Here is a 27,180-nt window from a genome sequence, read left to right as displayed (position 1 = left end):
AAGGAAGTTACGGCTTTGAAGGGAACTTCTGTGCCATTTCCCGTTCATGGGATATTTAAATAGGCAAAGCACCACAGGCCTGTAATGGTTTGTATGAAACAATACAATTAAATAAATAAATGCTTTCTTTCAAAAGTGAGGCAAGTCCTGACCAAATAACAGGTAATTAAGCCAAATGGGGAGAAGCAGGAAAAGGAAGTAAAGCATTCAACAAAGTTGCACACGCAGACACACATGCAAAACAAAACCTGATGCAGTTTCTTTCTCACCAGCTTCCTCTGACTTTAATAAAATCTACAAGCCTATGAATCAAATGCTGATTCAGTTATTGGTCTGCTCGCCTTTTTCTCTTACTTCCAATGGGCTGTATTGTTGTTCTTGCTTCCGAGTATATATTTAAAGAGTTGAGTTCATCCCTCCAAACCTGCTGGCTGGAGGCCTTGAGATGTTGTTATAGGTGAGATGAAGGGAATTGTCTGTTTCCATGATGGGGTGGTAAAGGCTTCGATTCCAGAACAAGGGCTTCTCTATACTACCCTTCCCAATAGTTTGAAAACTGGACACAAACTGAACCCTGGTTTTGATGTTTATGGACTGGAACCAGAAAGTGCTAATCAGTTGGGCATCATTCGCCTGGGAAGAAACAACTATGAGGTGCTACAAAAGTTGCCTCCTGTGTGTGGGCATGTAAAAAATCAGTTGGTGAACATGTTAACCGAAAATGCAAAACTGCTGTGCCATTGGGGGCTCTGTGATATGTATGTACCGTATATTCTGGTGTATAAGACTACTTTTTAACCCATGAAAATCTTCTCAAAAGTCAGGGGTCGTCTTATACGCGGGAGTAGTCTTATACACGGGAGTCGTCTTATAGAGCAGGTGCTCTAGAGAATCTGTGGTTGCTGCATATGGTGGGAGGAGATAAAAATGGCAGTGGCCGCATCCCTGTCATATGGAGCGACTGTATGAAAGCATTAAGGGCAACACTGTACAAGTACAGTAGAAGAAAAATCCATTAATCAGGATTTGTGGACTTAATGCGGTCCCGATGGTGGAGTGAAGGGTGCCTCACCGGGAAGGCATAATTGAAGGGAGAAGCAAGCTGCAGGTGTCCGGGGTGCCCGGGGTATGGAAAAAAGAGATAGAGTGGCTCTGGGCCCAGAAAAACACAACTATTTTACCTGTCTGGCCCGCCCTTGTATCCTATTACCGTACCTCCTCCTCTGCCTCTCAGATCTTGCTCCTGAAGACTGCAGTGAAGCAGTGCATGTGCGAGATCTGAGAGGCAGAGGAGGAGGTACAGTAATAGGAAAATTACCATATTGAAATCAAATCTGATGCTTTTTAAATTTTTATTTGGTGTTCATTGGAAGAGGGGTAGTCTTATATGGTGAATATATCCCAAACTCTATATTTTAACTGGAAAAGTTGGGGGTCGTCTTATACGCCCAGTCGTTTTATATGCCGGAATATACAGGTAATCTAATTTAGATTTTTTTTCAGAACGATGTGACAAGTAGTTAACTATAGTGCAAGTGCAATAAATATTTTAAAAATTAATTCATGCTGCTGACAAAAATAGTGTCAAACATTAATAAATTTATAGCCTCAGACTGTGGTCTAGATCTATTATATTAAAAGACTGGTCTATTGATCAGCAATAGTCCACAAGCTCCCTGGGAGTTTCTATAAAATAAATCACAGTATTTTTTGAAAGCAATTGTCTATCCCAAATCAGATGGCTTGAGTAACACTGGCCTAAATCATCTTTGAATTTGCTCCAAATTCCATAATTATATAATTTGGGAATTCTATTCTGCTTAAGAGCCCCTTCTCCTACTCCTCTCCACATGCTCCCGACACCCTCGATATCAACGTTTCCAAATGCTATTCGCCTTTCACTTATGCACATATACACACTCCAGGCCATGAATCCTGCTTTCAGCCTGCCTACTCCAATTCTAATCTTACACAAATCTCAACATTGTATGCTACCATCCTCTTCTCTGGTACAGCTGACTTCAAGGACAGGTCTGTGTTACATAACACCACACATGGCCAGGTGAAACCTTGGGTGGGGATCACGGTTCTAGGTGGAGAATTTGCACAGTGCTCTAACCTGTTTTGCATAAAGAAAGAAGCAGTGTAGACCAGGGAAACCAGATCCCATGATCTTTGCAGAGTCAGATGAAACTTCTGTGACATACTTTAGAATATGTTATTTCAAAATATACTTAAGAGGAGGTGGTGAGATTCCACAAAGATTGGAAGTGAAAGTTGAAAAAAAAAATAGCTGGAATCTTGTTGGGGATTAATCTTCATAAACTGAATTATACCTGTGGGAATTTGAATTTTGCTGTTGTGCTATGTCCATATCTAGTAAAGGAAATGATAGAAAAAGTGTCCAATTGGACACCGCAATTGAAGGGAGATGTTGACAAGCTGGAATGTGTCCAGAGGAGGATTAAAATGATCAAGGGTCTGGAGAACAAGCCCTGTGAGGAGCAGCTTAGAGTTGGGCATGTTTAGCCTGAAGACGAGAAAGCTGGGAGGAGACGTGATGAGGGCCATGCATAAGTATGTGAGGGGAAGTCATAAGGAGGAGGGAGCAGGTTTGTTTTCTGCTGCTCTGGAGACTAGGATGCAGAACAATGGCGTCAAACTACAGGAAAGGAGATTCCACCTGAACATGAGGCAGAACTTCCTAACTGTGAGAGCTGTTCAGCAGTGGAACTCTCTGCCCCAGAGTGTGGTGGAGGCTCCTTCTCTGGAGGCTTTTAAACAGAGGCCAGATAGTCATCTGTTGGGGGTGCTTTGCGATTTTCCTGCTTCTTGGCAGAGGGTTGGACTCGATGGCCCACGAGGTCTCTTCCAACTCTATGATCCTATGTTGATGCCCATATCACATCTGTCCCAATCTGAATTCCATTGTGCATTGGGAAAAATACATTACAGGCATTTGCTGGTGTCCTATTATGCATCTTTGCAATTCAGTAATTCCTGAGAAAGCCTGGGCAAGAACAACTAGCTCATGGAAATCAACTGCAAACCAGTTTAATTGCAGAAGCTGTAGAGAACGACAGGCAGTTCTGTTTTGCTCTCACGCTCCTTCTCATCCAGAAAAAAACTGTCTTGTAGGTTCAGGTTCCATATCCCTTATCTGAAATGTTTGGGATCAGAAGTGTTTTGAATCTTGGATTTTATTTTATTATTTTATTTTATTATTATTATTGCATTTTGGGATACCTGTATTTGCATATACATACATTCATCTTGGAGATGGAACCCAAGCCCAAACATGAAATTATTTTCTGTTTCATGTACATCATATACACACAGCCTGAAGGTAATTTTGTTCAAAAAAAAAAGTATTTTTTTTTTTTGCATTAAGCATTTGGGTACACAGAGACATCTAAAAGCAAAGGTGTCACTGTCTCAGCCCACCTATGTGGACAATTTCCCATTTTGGAGTTTCCAGATAAGGGGTGCGCAATCCGTTCGAGTAAACAACCTTCCACAAATATCATCAAGTATATTTTACGGTTTAGACTGAATCCCCTTCCCCTCTCCAACAGTAATAGAAATACAATCAAGGATTCCTCCTATTCCCATATATTCTTATATTGTATTTCTCATTTCCTTCTGTGTGTATGTGCATATGGGCCTTCAAGTTATCTCTTAATATATTATGACTTCCTGAATTCCAAAGGAATACTCAGAGGTGGTTTTTCCAGTTCCTTCCTCTGAAATATTGCTTAACAACATGTGATATTCTTGGTAGTTTCCCATCCAGTGCTAACCAGAGCTAAGCCTGTTTAGCCTCCAAGATCAAATGGGATCAGGCGTCTTTAGGTTATAAGAAATGTATTAATCACTACTGGGGTAATAGGTTAGCAATGTGTTGTTAAATTTCAAGACCACAGGTGGAGACTAGGGAGCAGCTTTTTATGATACCCGAATGAGTCTTGGTGATGTCACGGGGACAAGCTCTGATGATGTCATTACGTATGACATATTAAGTATCTAATATAGCAGAGCATGCTACTGAAATGTAAACAACAAGCCTACTACAAGTGAGGTTAGATAGACGGACGGACAAACAGACAGAGAGATAGATACACAGCAACTCCAGTATTCAAGGAACTGGTACCTGCATCTTTTCATATTCAACAAGATACAACAAGATACTGTATTTCATAGGCCTGTGCAATCAATGAAAAAATGTTTCAATACCAGCTATGAATCATTTCTAAAATGTTTATGAAATTGTATGGGTCTGTATCGTAACTATAACAAGTTAACTACTCTTTTGTAATTTTTTGTTAATTAATTGTGCCAATGGTGGAAATTTAGGGGCAGCTTTATCCCTCATTGTTGGAACTATTGGCACGAAACTTGCTACAATTACAGAACACATTTACCACTGTTAGCCCATCAAGTTTCGGAACGTTTCACTAATCCACAGATTTTTGGGGAATTTTCAAAGTTTTTACAAACAACAGGGTTTTAAAAAAATATTTTCTTAATTATTTGACACAAACAATCTAATATACAATCAGAAAAATATACATTCAAAAATAATGAAACATGTTTAGTTCTATATTCAAATGGCAACTTGTGCACTCGGGCACTTTGGTTTTTTACTTAACTTATTTAATCTATTGGAACTTCTATGTTTTAAATGTGTTTCATTTTTCCTGTTTATTGTTTGTTTTGTTTCTTTGTTTTCTTTTATTAACTTGTTATTTACGTTGCTTATATTGTTTATTGTGTTTTAGTGAGCTGCCCCGAGTCCTTTTGGGGAGATGAGGCGGAATAGAAATAATAAATATTACTACTACTACTACTACTACTACTACTATTACTATAGATCTATGAATTTTCTAGGATGACTCTGTTGATTCTGTGGTCAGCAGGGTTTGTATAGTTGCAATTGTATAGTCTTGTATAGTTGCAAAAGATGAAACTGAGCCCTATATAACATGGCAGTATAGATATATGGTCAGCCAGCTAGGAAGCTAGATATTGGTGGTAGACAGAATGTCAGCATATATTTGACCAATTAACATGAATATTATTCATTTTCTCGGTAGGAAATCAAGGCCCGGGCTGTAGCGTTCCAGCAGCAGCAGAGCATTTCCACAGAGGCTGGTGGCAACAAGGAGAATATCAAGAAGAACCGTTACAAAGACATCTTGCCGTGTGAGTTGGCAGTCTTGCAGGGTAGTGATAGGGAGGAAAGGAACAGGGCGCCCTTCCCAGGGACAGGTTTAATCTGTGATCCACAGCCTCGAGGGTGGCCCTCTTTCTTCTCCATGCTAATTTTCTCCCACAGGGAAATAGGTTGCCCTACCACATTCCTCTGCTCTGAGCCTTTCCACCCTCTGGTGTCTTTTGACTTGCATCCAGTGGTGAGCTGCTTCTTCCAGCCAAATCTTCAGCCAGTTGACCTCATTTCAAGGTTTGCTCCTTAGGTTTAGTCTGGGGTTCCTCCTCAGGGGCCATGAGCCAAAAAATAATAATCTTCAATCCATCAAGTAAGTTGTGAGTTTAGGAGTGTTATAGGAACAGACAGTTGAGTTGTAAGAATATAATTTTGCATTTATTTTTTTAATGGCTTATTATTTATTTATTTACAGTATTTGTACTTCTCACCCCGCAGAGGATTCACATATACATGGCAAACATTCAATGCCATAGACACACAACATATATAAACAGACACACAGAGGCTACTTAACATTCCAGCTTTTTGATTAGGGTATTCTGGTCACCAGGGGAGCTGTCGCTTCACCGTCCATTTGTGACACTGATGAAGTACTTCCTCATTCTTTGCATGTTTGCTGGAGATTTTTATGGCATCGTAAATTAGTTAAATTAGCCTCCCCGCATAAGCAGTACCTGAATTTTCGACTTGACAGATTGACTGTCTTTCAGGCTGCAAAGGTCGACAGCAAGCTACACAAATTGGTCGGAAGCTCACTCCAAACCAGGCTGGCTTCGAACTCATGACGTTTCAGTCAGTAGTGATGTTAATGCAGCTGACTCTCAACCAGCTGCGCCACAGTCCCGGTGCTTAACTTATTGTGTAGACCAGAAGTTTGGAAAAGTTACTTTTTGGGAATGGCAGTGGTGAGGATTCTGGTCACAAGAAAAATGGGAGAGGTCATCCCTTGATTTAAAAAAATAATTTCTGTGCTGAACATTTATTTTTCCCTGACCTCTGTACTCCTAGTTATGCCAATTTACTGCTGGGCCACATTTTTGGGCCCCATCTCTGGATGAACTGGCAGTCCCATGAAGTCAATAGGCCTCATGATGATGATGCTACTACAAATAAGCCTGAGGCTTTGGGATGATAGACACCTGCCAGATATGATCAGAATAAGGTATACTCTAAAACAGATGTAGGGAAACTGTGGCCCTCCAGTTGTCATTAAAATTCAAACAGCATAACCACTGATGAGGGAACATAGGAAGCAATCTTATACTGTGTCCATCCTTTGGTCCATTTAACCTGCTGCGTTAACCAACTCCAACTAGCAAAAGATTTCTATGATTTCATTCAGAATTCCTTCCTAATTGGTATTCCCTGTTAGTCTCCCATCCAAATACAGGCGTCCTTCACTTTTCAATAGTCCACTTTTTGGAGATCCATTATTCTGACCCTTTTCAATTACAACCTGAATCCATACATTCAATATGTGATCTGCTCATTTTCCTTTCTTGTTGTGCTTCTGCACTTTTCCAATCACAAATTGCATATACCATATATACTCAAAGATAAGCTGAGTTTTTCAGCCCTTTTGGGGGGCTGAAAAAGCCTCCCTCGGTATATAATGCGGTCAAGGCTCATTTCCCTCCACAAGCCTTTGCACTCCCTATGTACCTATATATCTCTATCTATCTCTATCTATCTATCTATCTATCTATCTGTATACATTAAATTTGTATATGAATTTTCCCCTAATATGTTTGCAGGTCTTTGCAAATCCTATATACATATACATATCTAGAGATTTCCATGTACCTGTATATCTGTATATATATGTATACATTATTTTTATATATGAATTTCCCCCTCACATGTTTGCAAGTCTCTGCAAATTCTATATAGATATACATATCAATAAATATATATCTGTATATCTGTGTGTGTTGTATATGTGTATATATTTGCAAGTCTATGCAAATCTTATATAGATATAATTATCTATATAGAGAGAGATGTCTAGATAGATTAATGTGAATATATATATATCTAGGGCTTGCAAATATTACAGGGGGAGATGCACACACAAATATATATAGACATGTCTAGATACATATAAATATAGATATATAGGGTTTGCAAATATTGCAGGAGGGAAATGCATATAGAGAGGATTTGCAAACATTTCAGGAGGAAATGCCTATGTGAAATTAGTATATATCATTATAGATCTATACCTAGCTCTGCATTATTTATATAGGCATAGAATGTTTGTAACTATGTTGGAAGCCAGTCTGAGTCCCCGTGGGGAAATAGGGTGGGATACAAATGAAGTTCTATTATTATTATTATTATTATTATTATTAGTATTGTTGATACCATATTGTTTTTGTTGACCCTCCTTTTCCACTTACAGAGCTAGTTTTTCTTTGAAAAATGGTAAATATTCAAAAACATTTAACCTACTGATGCCAATTAAGGTGTCAATTAATGTAATTTCATTGGTATCTATTTTTATTTTGAAATTTACGAATAGCGGCTGCATTTCCCACCCTCGGCTTATACTCAAATCAATACGTTTACCCATTTTTTTGCAGTAAAATTAGGTGCCTTGGTTTATATTCGGGTCAGCTTATACTCAAGTATATACGATATATATACACACACATATACATCAGGTTCCACATTCTGACAATTTCTGGTTTTCAGTAGTTCTCTAGTTCACAAAACTAGGGGACATCTGTTCTAATTGTGTGTGGGTTTTTTTTACAGATGACCAGACACGAGTTGTTTTAAACTTACTGGCAGAAGAAGGACAAACAGATTATATCAATGCCAACTTCATCCAGGTAACAGAGCTTCAACATCTACGTGATGATCACAGCAATGTTTCTCAGACTTCCTATTTCCAAAGGCATACTGGAATGCCATTGTTCCTAATTGAAACAGGAGGCTGAGATCACTTCAGAGCTGGCTTTCCTAGAACAGCTCTCTCAAGCAGCAGATCTCAATGTCATGAAAGGGAAGAAAATGCTTGGTTGGCTATTTTTCTACTTAATCATGTATTTCACTGCCAGGGACAAAAATTATCCAACATCCCCTGCTGATATTGCAGAAGAAACCCTCCCGTTGGCAAAAATGTATGAAGTAGTGTATGTGATTTTTCTCAGGATTTCAGCTAGGAGGACAATGTTTAAATCTCCCCACAATATACTTTGACTGGAAATAACCACCCAAGTCTCTTCTCGCATACTTAGGAGGAATATATATATATATATATATATATATATATATATATATATATATAGCGTCAGGAGTAACTTGAGAAACTGCAAGTCGCTTCTGGTGTGAGAGAATTGGCCGTCTGCAGTGATGCTGCCCAGGGGACACCCAGATGTTTTACCATCCTGTGAGAGACTTCTCTCATGAAAAGCTGGAGCTGACAGATGGGAGGTCACCTCCCCAGATTCAAACTGCCAACCGTTCGGTCAGCAGTCCTGCCGGCAAAAGGGTTTAACCCATTGCACCATTGGGGGGTCCGGTTTTTTAAAATGATACACATGAAAACCATGTGATTAACCTTGGGTCATAAACTTCAAGATAAGATTCCTTCCCCAAAACCAGGAGTCCTCAAACTTTTTAAACATAAGATTCCTTCCCCCAAACTAGGGGTCCTCAAACTTTTTAAACAGAGGGCCAGGTCACGGTCCCTCAAACTGTTGGAGGACCAGATTATAATTTGGAAAAAAATGAACGAATTCCTATGCACGCTGCACATATCTTATTTGTAGTGCAAAAAACACTTAAAAACAATACAATAATTAAAATAAAGAACAATTTTAACAAATATAAGCTTATTAGTATTTCAATGGGAAGTGTGGGCCTGCTTTTGCCTGATGAGATAGGATTGTTGTTGTTGTTATGTGCTTTCAAGTCATTTCAGACTTAGTTTGACCCTGAGCGAGGGCCGGGTAAATTACCTTGGAGGGCCATATTCGGCCCCTGGGACTTAGTTTGAGGACCTCTGCCCCAAACAATCAAGTTTTTAGGGAGAGTTAAATTTTAATATTGGACTAGCAAGTAATGTGCACACCACTGCTGCTAAGGACTCATCATGCTACTTGTAATTACACGCATATTGCATCCATTGGGTACAGATAAAATAGGTGGATGTAGTCCCCAGGTTTATCCATGTCTTGGACCTCTCATCAACCTTTTCTTTTATCTGGGGACTTTCCTGCAATGTATGGGGCCAGTGTAGACAAGCCCTTAGTTTGTCAACATAGTTGCAGTGGGAGATGTGGTTCATATTCTGTGCTGATTGGTGTTTGTCGTTTCTTACTTCGCCTCATCCTTCCAGGGTGTGGATAACAAGAGGTGCTACATTGCAACCCAAGGACCACTTCCACATACGGTGATCGACTTCTGGCGCATGGTTTGGCAGTACAGGGTGAAGGTAAGCTGAGCAGCCAGAGCGAAATACTTCTTTAATTTACCGTAATGTGTTGATAACAATGAAGTGACTACATTGCATTCGAAAACAAATTCAAGAAGCAAGAATGACATTACAGGCTGGGTATAATTATGGTGTCATAGGGTTGATGTGAGTTTTCTGAATGTATGGCCATGTTCCAGAAGGATTCTGTCATTTCGCCCACATCTATGACAGGCATCCTCAGAGGTTGAGGGGTCTGTTGGAAACTGGGCAAATGGGGTTTATATTTCTGTGGAATAATGTCCAGGGTGGGAGAAAGAACTCTTGTCTGCTTGAGAGGTGTGAATGTTGCAATTGGCCACTTTGACTAGCATTGAATGGCCTTGCAGCTTCAAAGACTGGCTGCTTCCTGCCTGGGGGAATCCTTTGTTGAGTGGTGTTAGCTGGCCTGATTGCTTTCTGTCTGGAATTCCCCTGTTTTTTAAGTGTTGGTCTTTATTTACTGTCCTGATTTTAGAGGTTTTTTTAAATACTGGTAGCCAGATTTTGTTCATTTTCATGGTTTTCTTCTTTCTGTTGAAATTGTCCACATGCTTGTGGATTTCAATGGCTTCACTGTGTAGTCTGACATAGTGGTTGTTCGAGTGGTCCTGGACCGCCCACGAAGGATTCCCCCAGGAAGGAAGCTAATTAAGGGCTAGATTGGAGTGGTGGCCTGAGTATCAGTCAAGGCTTCCAGGAAACCTGGGTATGAATCCTCACTCACTCATGGAAACAATCAGCTGACCTGGGGCAAGTTATAATCTCTCAACCTAAAATGAAGGTTGAGAGGGCAATAAATTGTTCCTGGGATAAGTTAGCCATGGGTCAGAGCCAATGTGAAAGTCCACAACAACAGCAATGGATGTAAAAAAGCATTATCATAATCATCATCATAACCTTGTTATTCTGGCCGTATTTCTTCAATTCTAAAACACCATCGATTGTAAGATGCACACTAATTTCATCAACAGGGAAAAAAACTGTATTTATATATAAGAAAAAGCAACTGTGCTTCTAAAACACACACAATTTTTAGAGATTTTTATACAAGGGGGGAAAAGTGTGCCTTGGAATTGAAGAAATAAATGATGATGATTATGTCGGTGATGATGATGATGATGATGATGATGATGATGACGATGATGACGCTGCTTTTCTCTCAGACTTGAGACCCAAAGTATCTTAGGCTTTCAAAGGCAATACAATTAAAAAACATACAAAATCTTACATTGCTATGAAGAGAGGTAATGGACAGAGACCCCAACTAAGGAGAAAAAAATGACACAACATAAGAAAAACTTTCATGAAGTGAATACCAAATCTAATTGAAGTTCTGATTTTTTTTGGGATGATATGCAGGAAATTATCTAATTTTATATGGAACTTACTTAGGCGATCCCTTGTTGTCTGAGTAAGATTGTCCTCCAAGTTCAGTGTACTGGCGGTGCATATATAGGTCATTGTGGAGCCCTAATCTTCACCTGTATGTTCTCTTGCAGTGAGGGCATTGGTTTCCAGGTGGAAGGCAGTCCCAGTCGGAGTTGGTTTGACATGCCTTCCTCTTGGCACGTTTCTCTCTTTCGTCCTCCATTCATGCCTCTTCAAATTCTACAGCACTGCTGGTCACAGCTGACTTCCAGCTAGAGCGCTCAAGGGCTCTATTCAATATGGAAATTAAATTATTCTATATGGAAATTAAATGATAAAAAAATCCTAAACAATGTCTACTTACAGCATTATAATGGTTTTTCTCAAAACTAACACCAAGTAACTCAGTGACTTTTCAGTAGAGATAACATAATTGGTAGGGTAACTAACCACCAAGGGTTGTGAATAATAACTAATTACTCTTAAAAAGCAACTTTTTAGACTCAAGGGAGAGAACAAATTAAATGTAGCCATTGTTCTTGCTCAACAGTGTTCTTTTTTTCTGCAGGTGATTGTCATGGCATGCCGAGAAGTGGAAATGGGGAAGGTGAGTCTTGATGGAGGAGTGATGATACTCTAGAGACAGAGAAATCTTTTGGTGTTGTTTATCACAGCTTTCTGTGTTGGAAACTGCCCTGAGTCCCTTTGGAGAGATAGGGTGGTCTATAAATAAAATTATTATTATTATTATTATTATTATTATTATTATTATTATTATTACACTGCTCTCTCACCCAGTGTTTTAAACTTTTAATCTTTGCAACCAGCCCTGCCCACTGTGATCAACTTTCTGTGTTCAAATATTGTGATTTTATATTATTCTGATGTGTTTATTTATACTGTTTCTTGTATTTTATCTTATTTTATATTTATATTTTATTGTTGTATTTTTATGTTGTATATTTGCATTGTTGTATTGCTGGGCTTGCCCTCATGTAAGCCACCCCGAGTCCTCTTGGGGAGATGGTGCTGGGGTATAAATAAAGATTATTATTATTATTATTATTATTATTATTATGGGTTCAAGGAAGCAAATACTATTAGCATCCCAGAATCTTAGCTAACTCGCTTTGCTTTCCTTCCGGCCCCCCAGAAAAAATGTGAGCGCTACTGGCCTCTGGCAGAGGAAACCTTGTCTTTTGGACCCTTCTCTGTGACACAGGTGAGTTGGATATGCGCAGCTATGCTACAGGGGCAGTTAGGCTTTGGTAAATTTCAAAGGGTAAGCATTCACCATAACAGTTCCCATAGCCAGTTCCTCACACACACACAAAAGGCTCCAGAAATAGGGGAAGTTGTGTGGGTCTGTATTAGTAATAGGCAAAGACCTATATATCTAGGGTGTTTCAAAAATATGGACCCAATTTGAAATCGCTATATTTCTGCAACCATGCACCACCCATGAATTAACTCTTACTACTTGAAAGTCTGGGGCATAGAGTTTCAGATGATTACTACTAGATGCTTTTGCCAGCACACTAACAGCCCTGAGCCCCAATCATTTACAAGATAGCAACCCCACAACATAATGTTTAATGAGATATCCTCTATATGTAGAGTTATTTTTTTAGATTTGTTTCTGACTCAGAACGGTTAGCAAAACTTGATAACTTATTGAACCATTTGTAACATTTTGTGTAATTGTAACCTGTTGCTGTCATGAAATATACTGCTTTGAAATGGGATCCATTATTTTGAAACATTTTGTATTTTGCTCCAAAATGTTCTCTGGGCGCATTAGAGGGCATTTTCCACAGGGTTTGGAGTTCTTTTCCTACTTCTCTGGATCAAACAATTTTTGTCCAAAAATGTAAATATGTACCCCCCACCCCCATATTTGATTTCAACTAGTTAGCTTAGTCAAAATATTATAGATGTTGCAGTCCAATCACATCTGGAGATTCCCCTTCCCTGATATAAACCAAAACTGTGTATCTGTACTGCAACGGAGCACTGGGATATCTGTTTGCTCATGTAACTTTTCCGGCATAGATGCATCTGTATCCTAAATGACTAGTATAATTGAAAGGCTGAGATATTTCCTCATATCTCAAATCTAAAAATGGTTTTGATCAATGTAAGGGCCTTTGTTTCTTCTTTTGGTCTCAGGTTAAAGAAGAAGAGCTCAATCCAGATGTCATTCTACGGATGCTCTCACTGAAATATCAGCAGGTAAGTGTACCCATTTGCAGATTCTTAATTGCTATGTATTGCAGCTCAGTAGTCACAACAGCCAGGGGCTGATGAGATCACTGTTGAGTTAGATTCAGAAAGGATTGTGAACTTTCCTGGGATTCAAAGTGATACAGGCGAAGAGAATGATACAGGCCAAGGGAATGAAATTGCCTCTGAGCTCTAAGGACTGTCACAGGAGCCAGAAACAACATCCTTAGATAAGAGGTTGAGTGACAATGAATTAACAGAAAATTCTCAAGGGAAAACACCTGGTGGTATGGAGCTAAACAAGGATTTCTCCAATGCTGTCTTATTATTATTTGCAGATTAGGGCAGATAGTCAGCTCCGTAGAACAACAAGGTTACATTGGAAACAGATAGAGAAAGTCCGTGGGGAACTACATGACTTCATGTCTGCGTATTAACAGCCAGTGTGTATTCAGTTCAGGCAATGTTGATGTTTGAAGGAGAGCCTAGGCCTGAGATCTTGAGTCAAGTCAAATCCTGGTTTTGGATTACGTATCTTGGAAGGTTTTTGTATTCTTGTTTCATGATTCTTGCTCAAGTTTTCTAAGGAGATCTGTTGCCTATGGATTTATGCTTTAATTCTGATTTTCAGCTATTTTTTTGACTGCATGGCCTTTGGATTTTCATGAGACATTTGAAACCCTGTGTGATTATTGCCTAGTACTAAAACTATTTTGGATTATTCCTCTTGATTCTTTATTCCTGCTTTTTCCTTATATTTTATGAGTTTTTTTAAAATAATAAACCCTTTTCTTATACTATGGACTCTTGTGTGGTGCTGTGGTCATAGGTGGCTCCAGGCTTGGGATGCAACACAATGGCCCAACCAGCATCAGAAGGGATCCTAACTAAAGCCCCTTCTACACTGCCATATAAAATCCAGATTATCTGCTTTGAAGTTGATTATATAGTAGTGTAGACTCAGATAATCCAGTTCAAAGCTGATAATGTGGATTATCTGCTTTGATAATCTGGATTATATGGTAGTGTAGAAGGGGCCTATGTTGCACCATACAGGTGCTCTTTAAAAGTCAATACATCCCAGATACCATAATGGATGGAAGTATTTTGATTGCTGCCTCTTTCCTTCCCAGGAGGAACGGGTCATTTCCCATTTTCAGTATGTGGCTTGGCCAGACCGAGGCATCCCAGATACATATGGCTGCTTCCTTGAAATGATTGAGCAAGTGAGGAATAAACAAGGAGAGGACACCGTACCCATCTGTGTACACTGCAGGTAGGGGGGAGTTCTTAGGGAAACACCCTAAGGATGAAGGATCTGTTATGTTTAGCCACCAATCTGACTCCATGTGCCTCTTTACAGGCCTTTGTAAGAGCTCACCAGGGGAATTGGGGGGGGGGGGGTGGGAAGAAGGAGAAAAGAGTGGCACGAAAGGGGAAAGAAAAAGAGTACTTTTTCCTACTTCCAACATTTTTCCTACTTCCAACAGACCTCACTACCTCTGAGGATGCTTGCCTTAGATGCAGGCGAAACGTCAGGAGAAAAATTGCCTCCAGAACATGGCCATATAGCCCGGAAAAACCTACAACAACCCAGAAAAAGAGTAGCTTTGATTATTCTGGGCTGTAGCCTTCTCCAATGCTGTCTTATTATTAAACCCATGCTCACCAACTGTTCCAGTTTGGCAGGGAAATCCCAATGAACCCTTTATTATCCCATTTCCTGTGTTGATTTGAAAATGTTTCTTCTCCTCCCATTCCTTTCCCCCATCCCATTCATCCTCAGTTTAATTCAGTTGGTACAAACCAGGTTCAAAGTGCCAAAGTAGTTTTCACCCATTTAACTCAGCAGGAGGAGAAGATATGTTAAAGTGAACTCTTTCCCTTCAAAGTGGACTTAGGCAAAAGCAAACCACTGCACCCTCCCCTTGTTTGCCTATTCTTCCTTATTGATAGCTTTGGCATCTCCACCATGCTGATGTTGCTTGCCCAAACTTATGTTTTGGTTTTCTTCTCTGAAATGTTGGAGTGAATGTTAAACAACCTTCATTGCCTATTTACAGCCCTCAACAGAAAACTGCAGGAGTGAGCAACTTATGCCCACGGTCTGCATGCAGCCCCATCCCTTTCTTTTCCTCCTGGAGACTTTCATTTCACCCTTCCCCACTCAAACTAAATAAAAATTGTATTTCTGGAAGCTTCAAAGCTTTTACCTGTAAACCACACTACACACACTTATGATATCTTAGAGGAGTGAAACTGGGGAGTGGGGTTGAAACTGCAGCCACATTTTCACGTCAAACCTTTTCCGGTCTCTTACGGAAAGATACAGTCAGTGGTAAGTCCCAAAGTGCAAAGTGGCGTCCATGATACTCCAAATATGTCTACTTTGGATCACCTCCAAGATAATATGGTACCAAAGAGGAAAAATGTTGCATCCAATTGCTATAGAGAAGCCACTGCACTCAGCTACTATATAAACCTAGCAGTTGTGTGGTAAGAAAACAGATTTTTAAAAGGGCTAGCAAGTGGTTAAAGGCAGCAAAAAGGTGAGAATAAATAGACAACACGCAACAAGATAGGATGTATGAAAAGAGGTTCTCTATTTCTACCAAGAGTGATACAGGCAGTCCCCAAGTTATGGAACAGGTAAATTTTTAAGTGTAACTTAAGTGTGTGTGTGTAGCTTTGGATAACATAGAGAAAGTTTAACACCCCTAGGGTTTGTGTGTGTGTGTGTGTGTATATGTGTGTGTAACAGCAACAACAAGAATATCTATTGCAGTCCATAGATCCATCAGGAAAACCAACAGTCATTTTGAATTCTCCCATCTTGTGTGTGTGTGTGTGTGTATTACATATGTGTGTGTGTGTGTGTGTGTGTGTGCCCCTGTTCGGAAGCTCGATTACATCTCCTTTTCTGTCCCTGTGGCAATTGGATTTTGAAACAATTGTCTTATTGTGCATACAAGAATTGGTGATAAAGCTTCAATGGAGACACCTTTTCCCTACCATAAATCTTTCAGGAGTGAATTTCCTTCCTGAGGGGTAGATTTCCTTTCACTTCTTGTTGTCTCACTCCATTCTTAACTAGGAGTGTTTTGTAAGTCAGATGTTTGCAACTCGGGGACTGCCTGTACTATATTTCTGCAATTCTAAGACACTCCCCCCCCCCCCACCGCCAATATAAACATCTCTAAAAATGTGGGCATGTCAGAATTGCATGAGATTTAGGTACATACACACACACTGTTGCTGATACTGAAATTAGTTTGCGCTTTACAATCGGTGTCATCTTAGAATTGAAGAAATACAGTACTTTTAAAGTGTGTGTATATAGATCTGGAGCTGAGGAGGGAAGTGAGTGGTCACGTGAATTATACCATATCACAAGGGATAACAGACATAGCCAACTGGGAGAAGCCTCAAAAACATCTCTCCAAACTGGATGAATGAGCAACAACATGGGCAAAACAGAGGAAGAAATGTCCTTCTGTGCCTGGCAATTGCATGTCCAATCACATTGCAAACTATTCAATTATTGCATAGATAGACCATCTCTCACCATCTTTTCCTTCCCCCCTTTTCCCTTGTAGTGCTGGCTGTGGCCGAACAGGTGTGATCTGTACGCTGGAATACATAAGGAGGCTGCTGCTGAAACAGGTATTCGTAACACAAGGAAACTAGGCCTGCATTAAAGAGGATATCAATAATTGATTTTGGAGTAAATTGGATTTGCTTGTCTCACTGTCATCCTCTGTTATGTTCCATATAGACCAGAGCTAGGTAACTCTCTCTCCTCTCCTCCCCCCAGACATTGGGAAGGTTGCACCCAAGCCATATAGCCTTAACAAAAAGCCCTCAAAATCTTATCTTTTTGTCCCTAAATATAAAAAGGGGAGCCTGGGAAATTTTGCCATGTATTCATCCTTCTCTGGGCCATTTTAGGATTTTTTTATGCAAAGGATCTCTCTCTCTCTCTCTCTCTCTTTTTTTTTTCTGCAACAGAAAGCACACCAAAACTCAACATCTAGTTCATCTCCTGTCAGGAATAAGGCTTTCTCTAAATCCAAAATGACAAGTGGTCATAAAACATGGCGAAATTGTCTCCTGCATTCCCTAGACTAGAGAATGCTTTTGTTCTGAATATCCAGTGGCCTTCACAAAAGGGATTTGGACCCTGATAGGCCATGGGATGGCTACAAAACTGTCTTGTGGCTTTCATGTGTCCCACTGGCATAGCATTGCGCAGTCTGATGCCCTCTACATGGGTCAGACTAAAACTCTGATTGCCCTAACTATCATGACCATTGGACCCATGAAAGGGCAATAGCAGGTTGGCAAAGGCCCAGTCTGGGTCAGGACTGTTGTGTTGGCTATTTGTGAGGGCAAAATGCATGTGATTCGCATCAAATGTAATTTGAGCCAGTATCACTTGGTTGTCTTCAGGATATTATATGTATGTTCTCTGAAAAAAAATCCTGCTTCTCCTATTTCTTTCTGCTTATAGTTAGAGAGGGCAGTGATTTTTTTTTCGTGTCAGGAGCGACTTAAGAAACTGCAAGTCGCTTCTTGTGTAAGAGAATTGACCATCTGCAAGGACCTTGCCCAGGGGACGCCCGAATGTTTGATGTTTTCCCATCCTTGTGGGACACTTCTCTCATGTCCTCACATGGGGAGCTGGAGCTGACAGAGGGAGCTCAACCTGATCTCCCCAGATTTGAACCTATTGGTCAGTAGTTCTGCCAGCACTAGGGTTAAACCCATTGCACCACTGGGGGCTTCAGTGAATAAATGGAGACTAGAAAAACTGAGCCACAAATCAAAGTACCTGGTTCTGATGGCCCTTTGATGTTGTGGCAGATAAAGGTCAATTACGAGGTTCCCCTCTGTTTTTCAGAGAATCCCACCACATTTCAGCATTTTTGACGTTGTCCTGGAAATGAGGAAGCAGAGGCCGGCTGCTGTTCAAACCCAGGTGAGTTCCACAGTTGCATTACTTCTCTCTACAACCAATCTGTGGCAGGAGAGGAGATAATAAACCCTCAAGCTACAAAAGATACCTGAACAGACTGCCATGGATAATTATATTACTGTTGCTATACCTCAGGGCTGTGGTCAAACTGAGGAGGCCATGGACAGGCCACAAGACATTATGCTGTCTGAGGTGGAGAACAACATAGCAGTCTCTCTGATTCCATGGGCAGAAGTTGTCCAGACTAGCGTTTGAATGTGTCTTTAACACTGGCAGTGGAGAGCAATGTACTTCATTCTTGGAGGCAGGAGGTTAACATAGACTGGATCTACTCTGCCCTGTATCCCAGGATCTGATCCCAGATCTGGGATACAGGTTTTGATGTAATCCATTTCAAACCAGATCCTGGTTTGAATTGGGTTATATTAGCCTACACTGTTAGATAATCTGGGATAAGCACATTAATCTGGGGTATAAGGCAGAGTAGATCCAGCCTTAGGTCCCTTCTACACTGCCATATAAAATCCAGATTATTTGATTTGAACTTAGGCAGTGTAGACTCACATAATCCAGTTTGAAGCATATAATGTGAATTATCTACATTGATAATCTGAATTATATGGCAGTGTAGAAGGGACCTCAGACTTTGGCCCATCACCTCTCATAATGTTTGCTTTATGTTCTTCCTTGTGCCCACTCAAAGAACTGCAGAAATGTGATAGTGGCAGTAGAAAAGCATCTCACATAAATTGCAGCTTCCAGGATGTCTCATGTGGATTGCATCTCCCAGCACAGCTAATAGTGAGGAATGCTGCATCTCTGGAGAGCCATCTGTCCATCTATCCATCACTTTATATATATTCACTGCCTTTATCCCAGCCTGGAACTCAAGACCACAGTCACAAGAAGATCATACTTTATCCACTTTATCCATACATATCCCAGCACATTGTGGTGTCACAGTGTGCTGGGATATGCAAGTGATGTTGATGTCAAGTATCTATTCCTAGAAGCTGACCCCTTCTGTCCTTTACCTGTGTTATTGGCAGGAGCAGTACGAGTTTGTATATCACGCTGTCACTGAAATGTTCCGGGCTGCACTGGGCTTCTCAAATCCCCACTATGAAAACTTGAAAGAGGTAAGAAGCAAAGTCAGAAATAACTCATGGAGTTGTTGCCACTCTTTCCACAGAGGGGCACTGCTTCCTAATTCTTCAGTGAATGCAAGCCTTATCCTAAATCTTAGTAGAGTGGGTTTCATTTTTGCTTTTCCTTTGCACTTGGGCTTCTTCTTGCTGCCCTCCGATGCCCACCAGGTCCTATTTTGTACCTTTTTCTACTGAGAGACAAACTTAAAACATCTTATTTTTAAAAGAGTCATACTAGTCTGTTGAGGGATAGTCTGCCTGCTATCCAAGAATATATTTTATTTTGTAACACGTTAACTCCGATGTATATAGAGACCCTATGCTATGTTTTCTGGGTAAGAATTACAATGGCGAATTGAAGGGCTGACTAGGGGAGAAAATAATTTCTAGTTCATATTGCTAAGCTGTTCCTTTCTACTGGGACTGGGAAAAAATGAAATGAGAAAGATACAAAATGGAGGACGATGCCTGGCTCGAAAGTAGTACATGTCAAAAAGATCTTGGAGTCCTTGTGGACAACAAGTTAAACATGAGCCAACAATGTTATGCAGTGGCAAAAAAAAAATCCAATGGGATTTTGGCCTGCTTCAAGAGGAGTATATTGTCTTGATCCAGGGAAGTCATGCTACCCCTCTATTCTGCCTTGGTCAGACCACACCTGGAATATTGTGTCCAATTCTGGTCACCACAATTGAAGGGAGATGTTGACAAGCTGGAAAGTGTCCAGAGGAGGGCAACTAAAATGATCAAGGGTCTGGAGAACAAGCCTTATGAGTGGTGGCTTAAAGAGCTGGGCATGTTTAGCTTGAAGAAGAGAAGGCTGAGAGGAAACATGATGAGGGCCATGTATAAATATTCGAGGGGAAGTCATAGGGAGGAGGGAGCAAGCTTATTTTCTGCTGCCCTGGAGACTAGGATGCAGAACAATGGTGTCAAATTACAGGAAAGGAGATTCCACCTGAACATGAGGAAGAACTTCCTGACCGTGAGAGCTGTTCAGCAGTGGAACTCTCTGCCTCGGAGGGTGGTGGAGGCTCCTTCTTTGGAGGGTTTTAAACAGAGGTTGGATGGCCATCTGTTGGGGGTGCTTTGAATGCGATTTCCCTGCTTCTTGGCAGGGGGTTGGACTGGATGGCCCATGAGGTCTCTTCCAACTCTAGGATTCTGTGACTGGGCAGCTGAGACCAGTTTCAGGGCCAATTTGCTGTGACTTTCTGGTAGTCACATGGATGGTCAAAAACTGGCATCAAAACAAAAATAAAAGAAAGGAAGTGGCTGGAGGTCCAGTTCTCATTTTGAAGAATTGATACACTTCATTGTACAGGAGCTCCTGCAGTACATTTAAAAATTAAATTGCCATTCCTAGAGGATTGTCTCTGTTCCTTGAAACTAGCCCTGTCTGAAGCCACTGGGAAAATACTGGAGGAATAATCCAGATATCACTATAAATAACTCCAACTTAACTATCACTTTCTCTCTCTGCATACACCTTCCTGAATCACTCTTTCCTCTTCTCTGCGCTTTGAAGAAATCCCCTCCCTTTTTATAGATTCATTTCTTCCCTAAATGCACAGTATGTTGTGATTCAGGTCCCTGCCCACAGTGTCTTACTTTGCTGTCCCAAAACCACATTTGACAAGAATCTGGCAGCCCCACACATGGATAAACTGGAGGCTTTGAACAGATATCCTGGGAGGAGAAGGAAGCGGGAGGAGAAGCGGGTCCAGAGGGTGCCCTTTGAAGAGACAGGCATGGCATCTTCATCCGCCGTCTTTCTCCAGGGCTGAGTCTCACATCTAAGCAGAAAGGATAGAGGTAGCTGGTAATTAGTTGCTTCAGGCTTTGTCATTTTCATCTTTCTTTTTTTAGCTTGGTCCATGAGATGCTTCTCCTGCTGGTGTTCTTTTATCAGTTGAAAAAAAAAAAGATATCAAAGCATTATACCCAGCATTAGATTCCTGGTTGGGATATGGAAACTTACCCTGTGAGACATTTAGCTGTATTTCTACAGCTGTTTGTCTATTTATGATAAACCCGACTGATCTCATCATAATTCATGGAATTAGAAATCCATCTCTATGCATTGACATTAAAAGTTGTGTGTTTGGAGCGCTTGCATTATCACTGGCCTCTTGCAGCTGCGCATCTGCAAAGTGCATCAAGGGAATATAATCTGGTATTCTTTATAGCACTGTGTATCCTAAACACGATCCATCTCAAGGCATCGTCTGCCAATTGACATGTATCCCCTGCACTTTGAGAAAAGGCATGTAGGCTTGTTTTGAAAGTACAGCTTGCATGATATTATTTATTATTATTTATTTACAGTATTTATATACCGCCTTTCTCACCCCTGGGAGGACTCAAAGCGGTTTACACATAAATAATGGCAAGATTCAATGCCTTATGTTGGGCACTGATACGATGTCAATACAAACAATTACAATAGTAAAACCACAATTAAATATAAATCACAATTAAAACAATACATCAACAAGCATTAAAACAATAAAACAGTCTCATCAGTCGAATTGCCGTTCCAGTCAATGTCCCTCTAAATGCTACATACATCTACTGTCTGAAGGCCTGGTCACAGAACCATGTTTTTAATTTTTTTCTAAAAGCCAGGAGGGAGGGAGTGTGTTCCATAGGCGGGGGGGCCACAGCCAAGAAGGCCCTGTCTCTCAGCCCCGCCAGACACATTTGTGCTGTTGACAGGAGTGAGAGCAGGGCCTCCCCAGATGATCTGAAATTACGAGGTGGGATGTAGGGGTGGATGTGTTCAGACAAGTAAGTTGGGCCAGAACCGTACAGAGCTTTATAGGTCAAAACCAGCACTTTGAATTGGGCTCGAAGATGGACCGACAGCCAGTGGAGCTGGCATAGCAGGGGGGGTGGTATGCTCACTGTTAGTAATCTGGCTGCCGCCCATTAGTATGGCGGATATGGGTCTAGGATGTTTTATGTAAATTCTGTCAATGACTTACAAGATAACTAAGTTTGAGATTTGGCAACGTCAGTAGGATGTGTGCAATTGCACAATTCATGTAGAAGACGAAGTAGGTTTGCGTCCCACTATGCCAAAGACTAGGACATCCGTCAGTGAATTCAAAGGTCAAGAAAATAGGTTTTTTCCTAAACATTATGAAGAAATTCCTGATGGTTGCTGTTCAAAAGTGAATCGGAAAGTGGTGGATATCTTTCATTGAGATTGGATGTCCATCCATCAGGAGCTTTTTAGTTGTGTATTCCTGCATTGGCGGGGGGGGGGGGGCAGACTAGATGTCCCTTGTGTTCCCTACCAACTCCATAAGTCTAAAACACACAGGTAAATAGCTAAAGCAGGCAGCACAAAATTTACCATATTTCATTTCATATAGTTGCATTTTACCCCTCCTTTAAAAAAAAACTATTATGTAAGAAAAAAGAGCTGCCTTTATTCTCCTGTTTCTGTTTTTGTTTTGTTTTTTTCAAAATAAAATGCCTTACCTCAGAAAAGGGATGGGTAGGAGGGATAATCCAGCCTCAAACAAATAGATCAATTTCTGTTTGTTTGGGGGTATTTTTCAATTGCAGAGTCACTTGGAGATGATCCTTCCTTCCCTCCCTCCGTCCCTTTCTCCCTCTGAAGGCAAGGTAGTTAAAGAACTACAAAATGGAGGTATCTGAAGCTCCACTCTTCTCTCCTTCCTCCTTCCTCCAAGGCAAGGCAGTTTAACAAACTGCCTTGCCTTGGAAAAGAGGTCTCTGGAATTCAGATCATTCTTTGGATCATTTCCTCCTTTCTCCGAAGAATTCCTTTCCGGGTTTTATGAACTGTCTTGCCTCAGAAGAAGGAGGAAGAAGGAGAGAAGAGTGGAGCTACAGAGACCTCTGTTTCATAGTTTTTAAACTGCCTTGCCTTTGGAGAAAGAAGGAAATAAGAAAAATCAGCCTGAAATGGGGGTGCAACTGCCGTGCAAAGAAAACAAAAATACAATTTTTGGCACCCAAAAATGGGGGTGCGACTGTTATGCATTGGTGACTATTATATGATGAAATATGGGCAGTCTTTTCCCTTTTTGAAGGGACTACAGATAGTGATTGACCTTGAAGGAGTTGGAGGTGGTGATGACCGACAGGGAGCTCTGGCGTAGGCTGGTCCATGAAGTCACGAAGAGTCAGAAACGACTGAACGAATGAACAACAACAACAAATAGATAGTGAAAGCAATATCATAGATCAGTGGTTCCCAACCTTTTTTTGATCAGGGACCACTTTGACCAGGTATTACACTCCAACATTAGTACCAAAAGCGTTACGAATCAGTTTTTGGTCAACTTTAGATGCGTTTTAGTTATTTGGAATGCTGATTCAGAAAATTGCATTGGATAGACCACGTCAGCTCTAGTTTCTGATATAGAACATATGCCATCCAGTAGTCACCATCTGCTCGCCCACAGAAAACCATATTTAATAATTTAGAGCTGATATAGTCTATCTAATGCAATTTTCCGAATCAGCATCCCGAATAACCCCAGAAACAGGTCTAAAAACAAAGATACCAAGGTGCCCCCACCTTCTGGTGCCACATGGTACAGCTCCACTCAGAGGGAGGAAGGAGGAGAAGCAGTTAGAAGACTTGTAGTTGGGCCTTTTGTGAGTAGTCACCCTCTTCCCTCCCGACATCTCTGCTGCCTCAACACTATAAGAGGGTTTTGCGAGACCAGTCTATCTTGTTGCAACGGTGTAGTAATGGTGAGGCCGTGGACCATATTTTAGTTCTTGGGGACCACTGGTGGTCCACGGACCAGTAGTTGGGAACCATTGCAGAAGGAGCAAAGCAAGATCGGAACCATTATTCCAAATTATTCTTTGTATTACAACTCCTTGAATTTCCTAACATGGTTGGTTCCTTGGCAATACTTGGGAAGCTCTCTGTATGCTCCTTTACTCTGGTTTTCTGTAGCGCCTTTGAGATGCTTTAGCTTCAGTTAATTTGTCTTGCAAATGTAAAACCTGAATTGCCCAGTGCTCTTGTTTGCATTATAAAATCAAACCATAATGATAAACAAGTAGGCATTAACATAAGTACCAGAGAACAGATAATACTCATTTGTGAAGCCATCCTTATGCAGTTATTATCAAGCCCCTATTAAGGATATGCAACTTCCACATGACTGGATTCCACCAAGCATTGCTTATATAAGTGTACTTAGAGTCTTTGGCTATTCACATTCAAATTCTATTTGCACAAATTGCAGAGAACAGAAGTCATTAGTGAAGTTGGTGGTGATCTTAAAAGATAATACAAGTACCAACTTGTGATTCAGTACATATAAACTTTGTATAGATAATGACGGAAAACATGTAAATTAACAAAATCTCTGGAATGTGGCAAAGAACATAAGTTGACAAAACCTGTTTTTATGTTGTGGGGGAGAGGATGCAAAGCCTTTCAGCTACAAGAAAGCTAGTTTTAAATTTATACTCCACCTTTCAAATTTAAAATAGTGCTCAAGTTGGCTAACTAAATGCAAAAAATAAAATGAGAACTGAACATATTTCAACCAACATTAAAAACATCCAGTTTAAAATCTCAGTTTAATAAAGGAAACTGAACAGTATCCATCAAATTAATACCCATTTTTTAAATCGTGTCAGAAGCAACTTGAGAAACTGCAAGTCGTTTCTGGTGTGAGAGACTTGGCCGGCTGCAGAGATGTTGCCCAGGGAACGCCCAGATATGTTACCATCTTGTGGGAGGCTTCTCTCATGTCCCCACATGAGAAGCTGGAGCTGACAGATGGGAGCTCACAACACTCCAGATTCGAACCACCAACCTTCAGGTCAGCAGTTCAGCCGGCACAATGATTTAACCCATTGCACCACTGTGGCTGACGCAATAAAATTAATACCCGTGTGAGCAATAGATCACGATACAACACTAAAAGTTAACTGGAACAATATATTTGCTTGCCAGGAGAAAAGGCTACAGAGATTCAACAAGCCTGATCTCATTTGAAAAGGCGTTATAAAGACTAAGAGCAGTAATTTTCGACAAGCTACTATAAATAATCCTGCTGACACATCTGACCCAAAACGGATTTACAATTGTTTACAGTGTATATTTATTCAGTAGCCACTTGTGGATCCCATGTTAATGGAGCAGCAAATCCAATCCAGTAAGTTCCTGATTTTAAATTTATTTATTATTATTTATGGCTTTTGTAGCCCGCCTTTCTCAGCCTTGTGGTAACTCAAGGCGGCTCACATCAATAGCAATCTTAGTGCCATACATTCATAAAAAAACATTCAACTCAACAGTAAAAAATCATAAAAACAATTTAAAAACATATGATCACCAATGCCATCCTGTTAAAATAATTATCCAGCTATTTATGCTATTTGTGATGCTGAACCTAACCCCAAAATAGCTTCGTTAAAGTTGCAACTGAAATTTAAAAGGAATTTACTGCCTTATGGATATGGAAACTACCAGTCATCATTGATCCCAAATGACATCATCAAAAATTTTTGAGTGATGGTCACTCCTTGGGTTAGTAGGTGTCATGTGGCCAAATTTGGTGGCAATTCGCCCAGTGGTTTTTGAGTTATGTTAATCCCACAAACAAACATTACATTTTTATTTATATAGATGTGTGATTCTAAGAGAGCCATTTTTTGAAATGGTTATATGGAGGGAAAAATGTGTCTTAGAATCAGTGAAGAACAATAGTTTGCAGCCAGTGTACAATACATGTTTCATACTTTTTGAACTGACCAAAAAAACGTTACCTAAACTTTGCAGAGAAGGGAAATCACCCTTCCATATGATCTTGCAAGCAAGACAGTGTTGTAGAGCGGTCATTATAGTGAAACTTGGATATGTTTATCGGTTCAGAAGCTAGCAGTTGGCTATCAGGTGTTTCAAGGGAATAAAAAGCAGAGCGGTATAGTTTGAAGGATGAATGGACACTGAAGACTTAACAATGGAAAGGTTCTCATTCTGCCTTCCCCTCCTTACTAGCATGCACAGGGTTAATGCAAATTTAGCAAACTTCCTGCCTCAGGAAGTTCTAACAGCTGTGCCGATCTAAAATATCATCCCTTACTTCCCTTCTCTTTTTTTCTCTTCTTCACAGAACCATCTTCCCCTTTATGACGACGCCCTGTCTCTCCGACGCCCGGGTACATCCCTCTTCAAACGCAGCACCATCCTCCGGTAAAGACCGCATAGGGACTGGGGTTGGAGGGCAGTCTGTTATCTGCAGGGACTTTTCTGCAGTGGCACATCACTGGAACATCACTACAGTTTACGTAGTGTTAGTTTAGGTCAGTGGTTCTCAACCTGGGGTCCCCAGATGTTTTTGGCCTTCAACTCCCAGAAATCCTAACAGCTGGTAAACTGGCTGGGATTTCTGGGAGTTGTAGGCCAAAAATATCTGGGGACCCCAGATTGAGAACCACTGGTTTAGGTAAACTTGGACCAGGTTAAGGAGGCTGTCTCTAAACCTGGCCCAAGTTTAATAATCATTTATCAGTAGTCGTTGATTTAATGTGTGTTCTGTTTTCATTCCTAATGTCAATGCTATTTCCTGAATATTTAACCTACATGGAGTTATAGTTCAACTTTGATCTATTATGCTGGGGATTTGAAAACAGTAAATAAGAATAAACAATGGATTTAATATAGCAACTACAGGAAAAGAGAAGTTGCTATTATGGGGATAAGAATATCTTTGAATGCCTTTGTACTGTAGAACTTACTTACTTACTTAGGCGATCCCTCGTAGTC

General features: G+C 40.5%; 1 protein-coding gene across 1 annotated transcript in view; it reads left to right on the top strand.

Annotated features, from left to right (window-relative positions):
• PTPN18 (protein tyrosine phosphatase non-receptor type 18) overlaps nt 1–27,180 on the top strand; it is a 55,901-nt gene that overhangs the window by 16,890 nt on the left and 11,831 nt on the right. The window contains exons 2-12 of the mRNA XM_067464304.1: nt 5,094–5,202; nt 7,985–8,061; nt 9,573–9,668; nt 11,626–11,664; nt 12,211–12,279; nt 13,227–13,289; nt 14,414–14,556; nt 16,877–16,943; nt 18,181–18,258; nt 19,305–19,394; nt 26,528–26,607. Coding sequence (XP_067320405.1) covers nt 5,094–5,202; nt 7,985–8,061; nt 9,573–9,668; nt 11,626–11,664; nt 12,211–12,279; nt 13,227–13,289; nt 14,414–14,556; nt 16,877–16,943; nt 18,181–18,258; nt 19,305–19,394; nt 26,528–26,607 — 911 coding nt within the window. The remainder of the gene's footprint in view (nt 1–5,093; nt 5,203–7,984; nt 8,062–9,572; nt 9,669–11,625; nt 11,665–12,210; nt 12,280–13,226; nt 13,290–14,413; nt 14,557–16,876; nt 16,944–18,180; nt 18,259–19,304; nt 19,395–26,527; nt 26,608–27,180) is intronic.

Source organism: Anolis sagrei, chromosome 2 (genome assembly GCF_037176765.1).
Source record: "Anolis sagrei isolate rAnoSag1 chromosome 2, rAnoSag1.mat, whole genome shotgun sequence".
Taxonomy (NCBI): Eukaryota; Metazoa; Chordata; class Lepidosauria; order Squamata; family Dactyloidae; genus Anolis; species Anolis sagrei.
The sequence above is the reverse complement of the archived record's forward strand: the minus strand, read 5'-3'. Positions and strand labels throughout refer to the sequence as shown.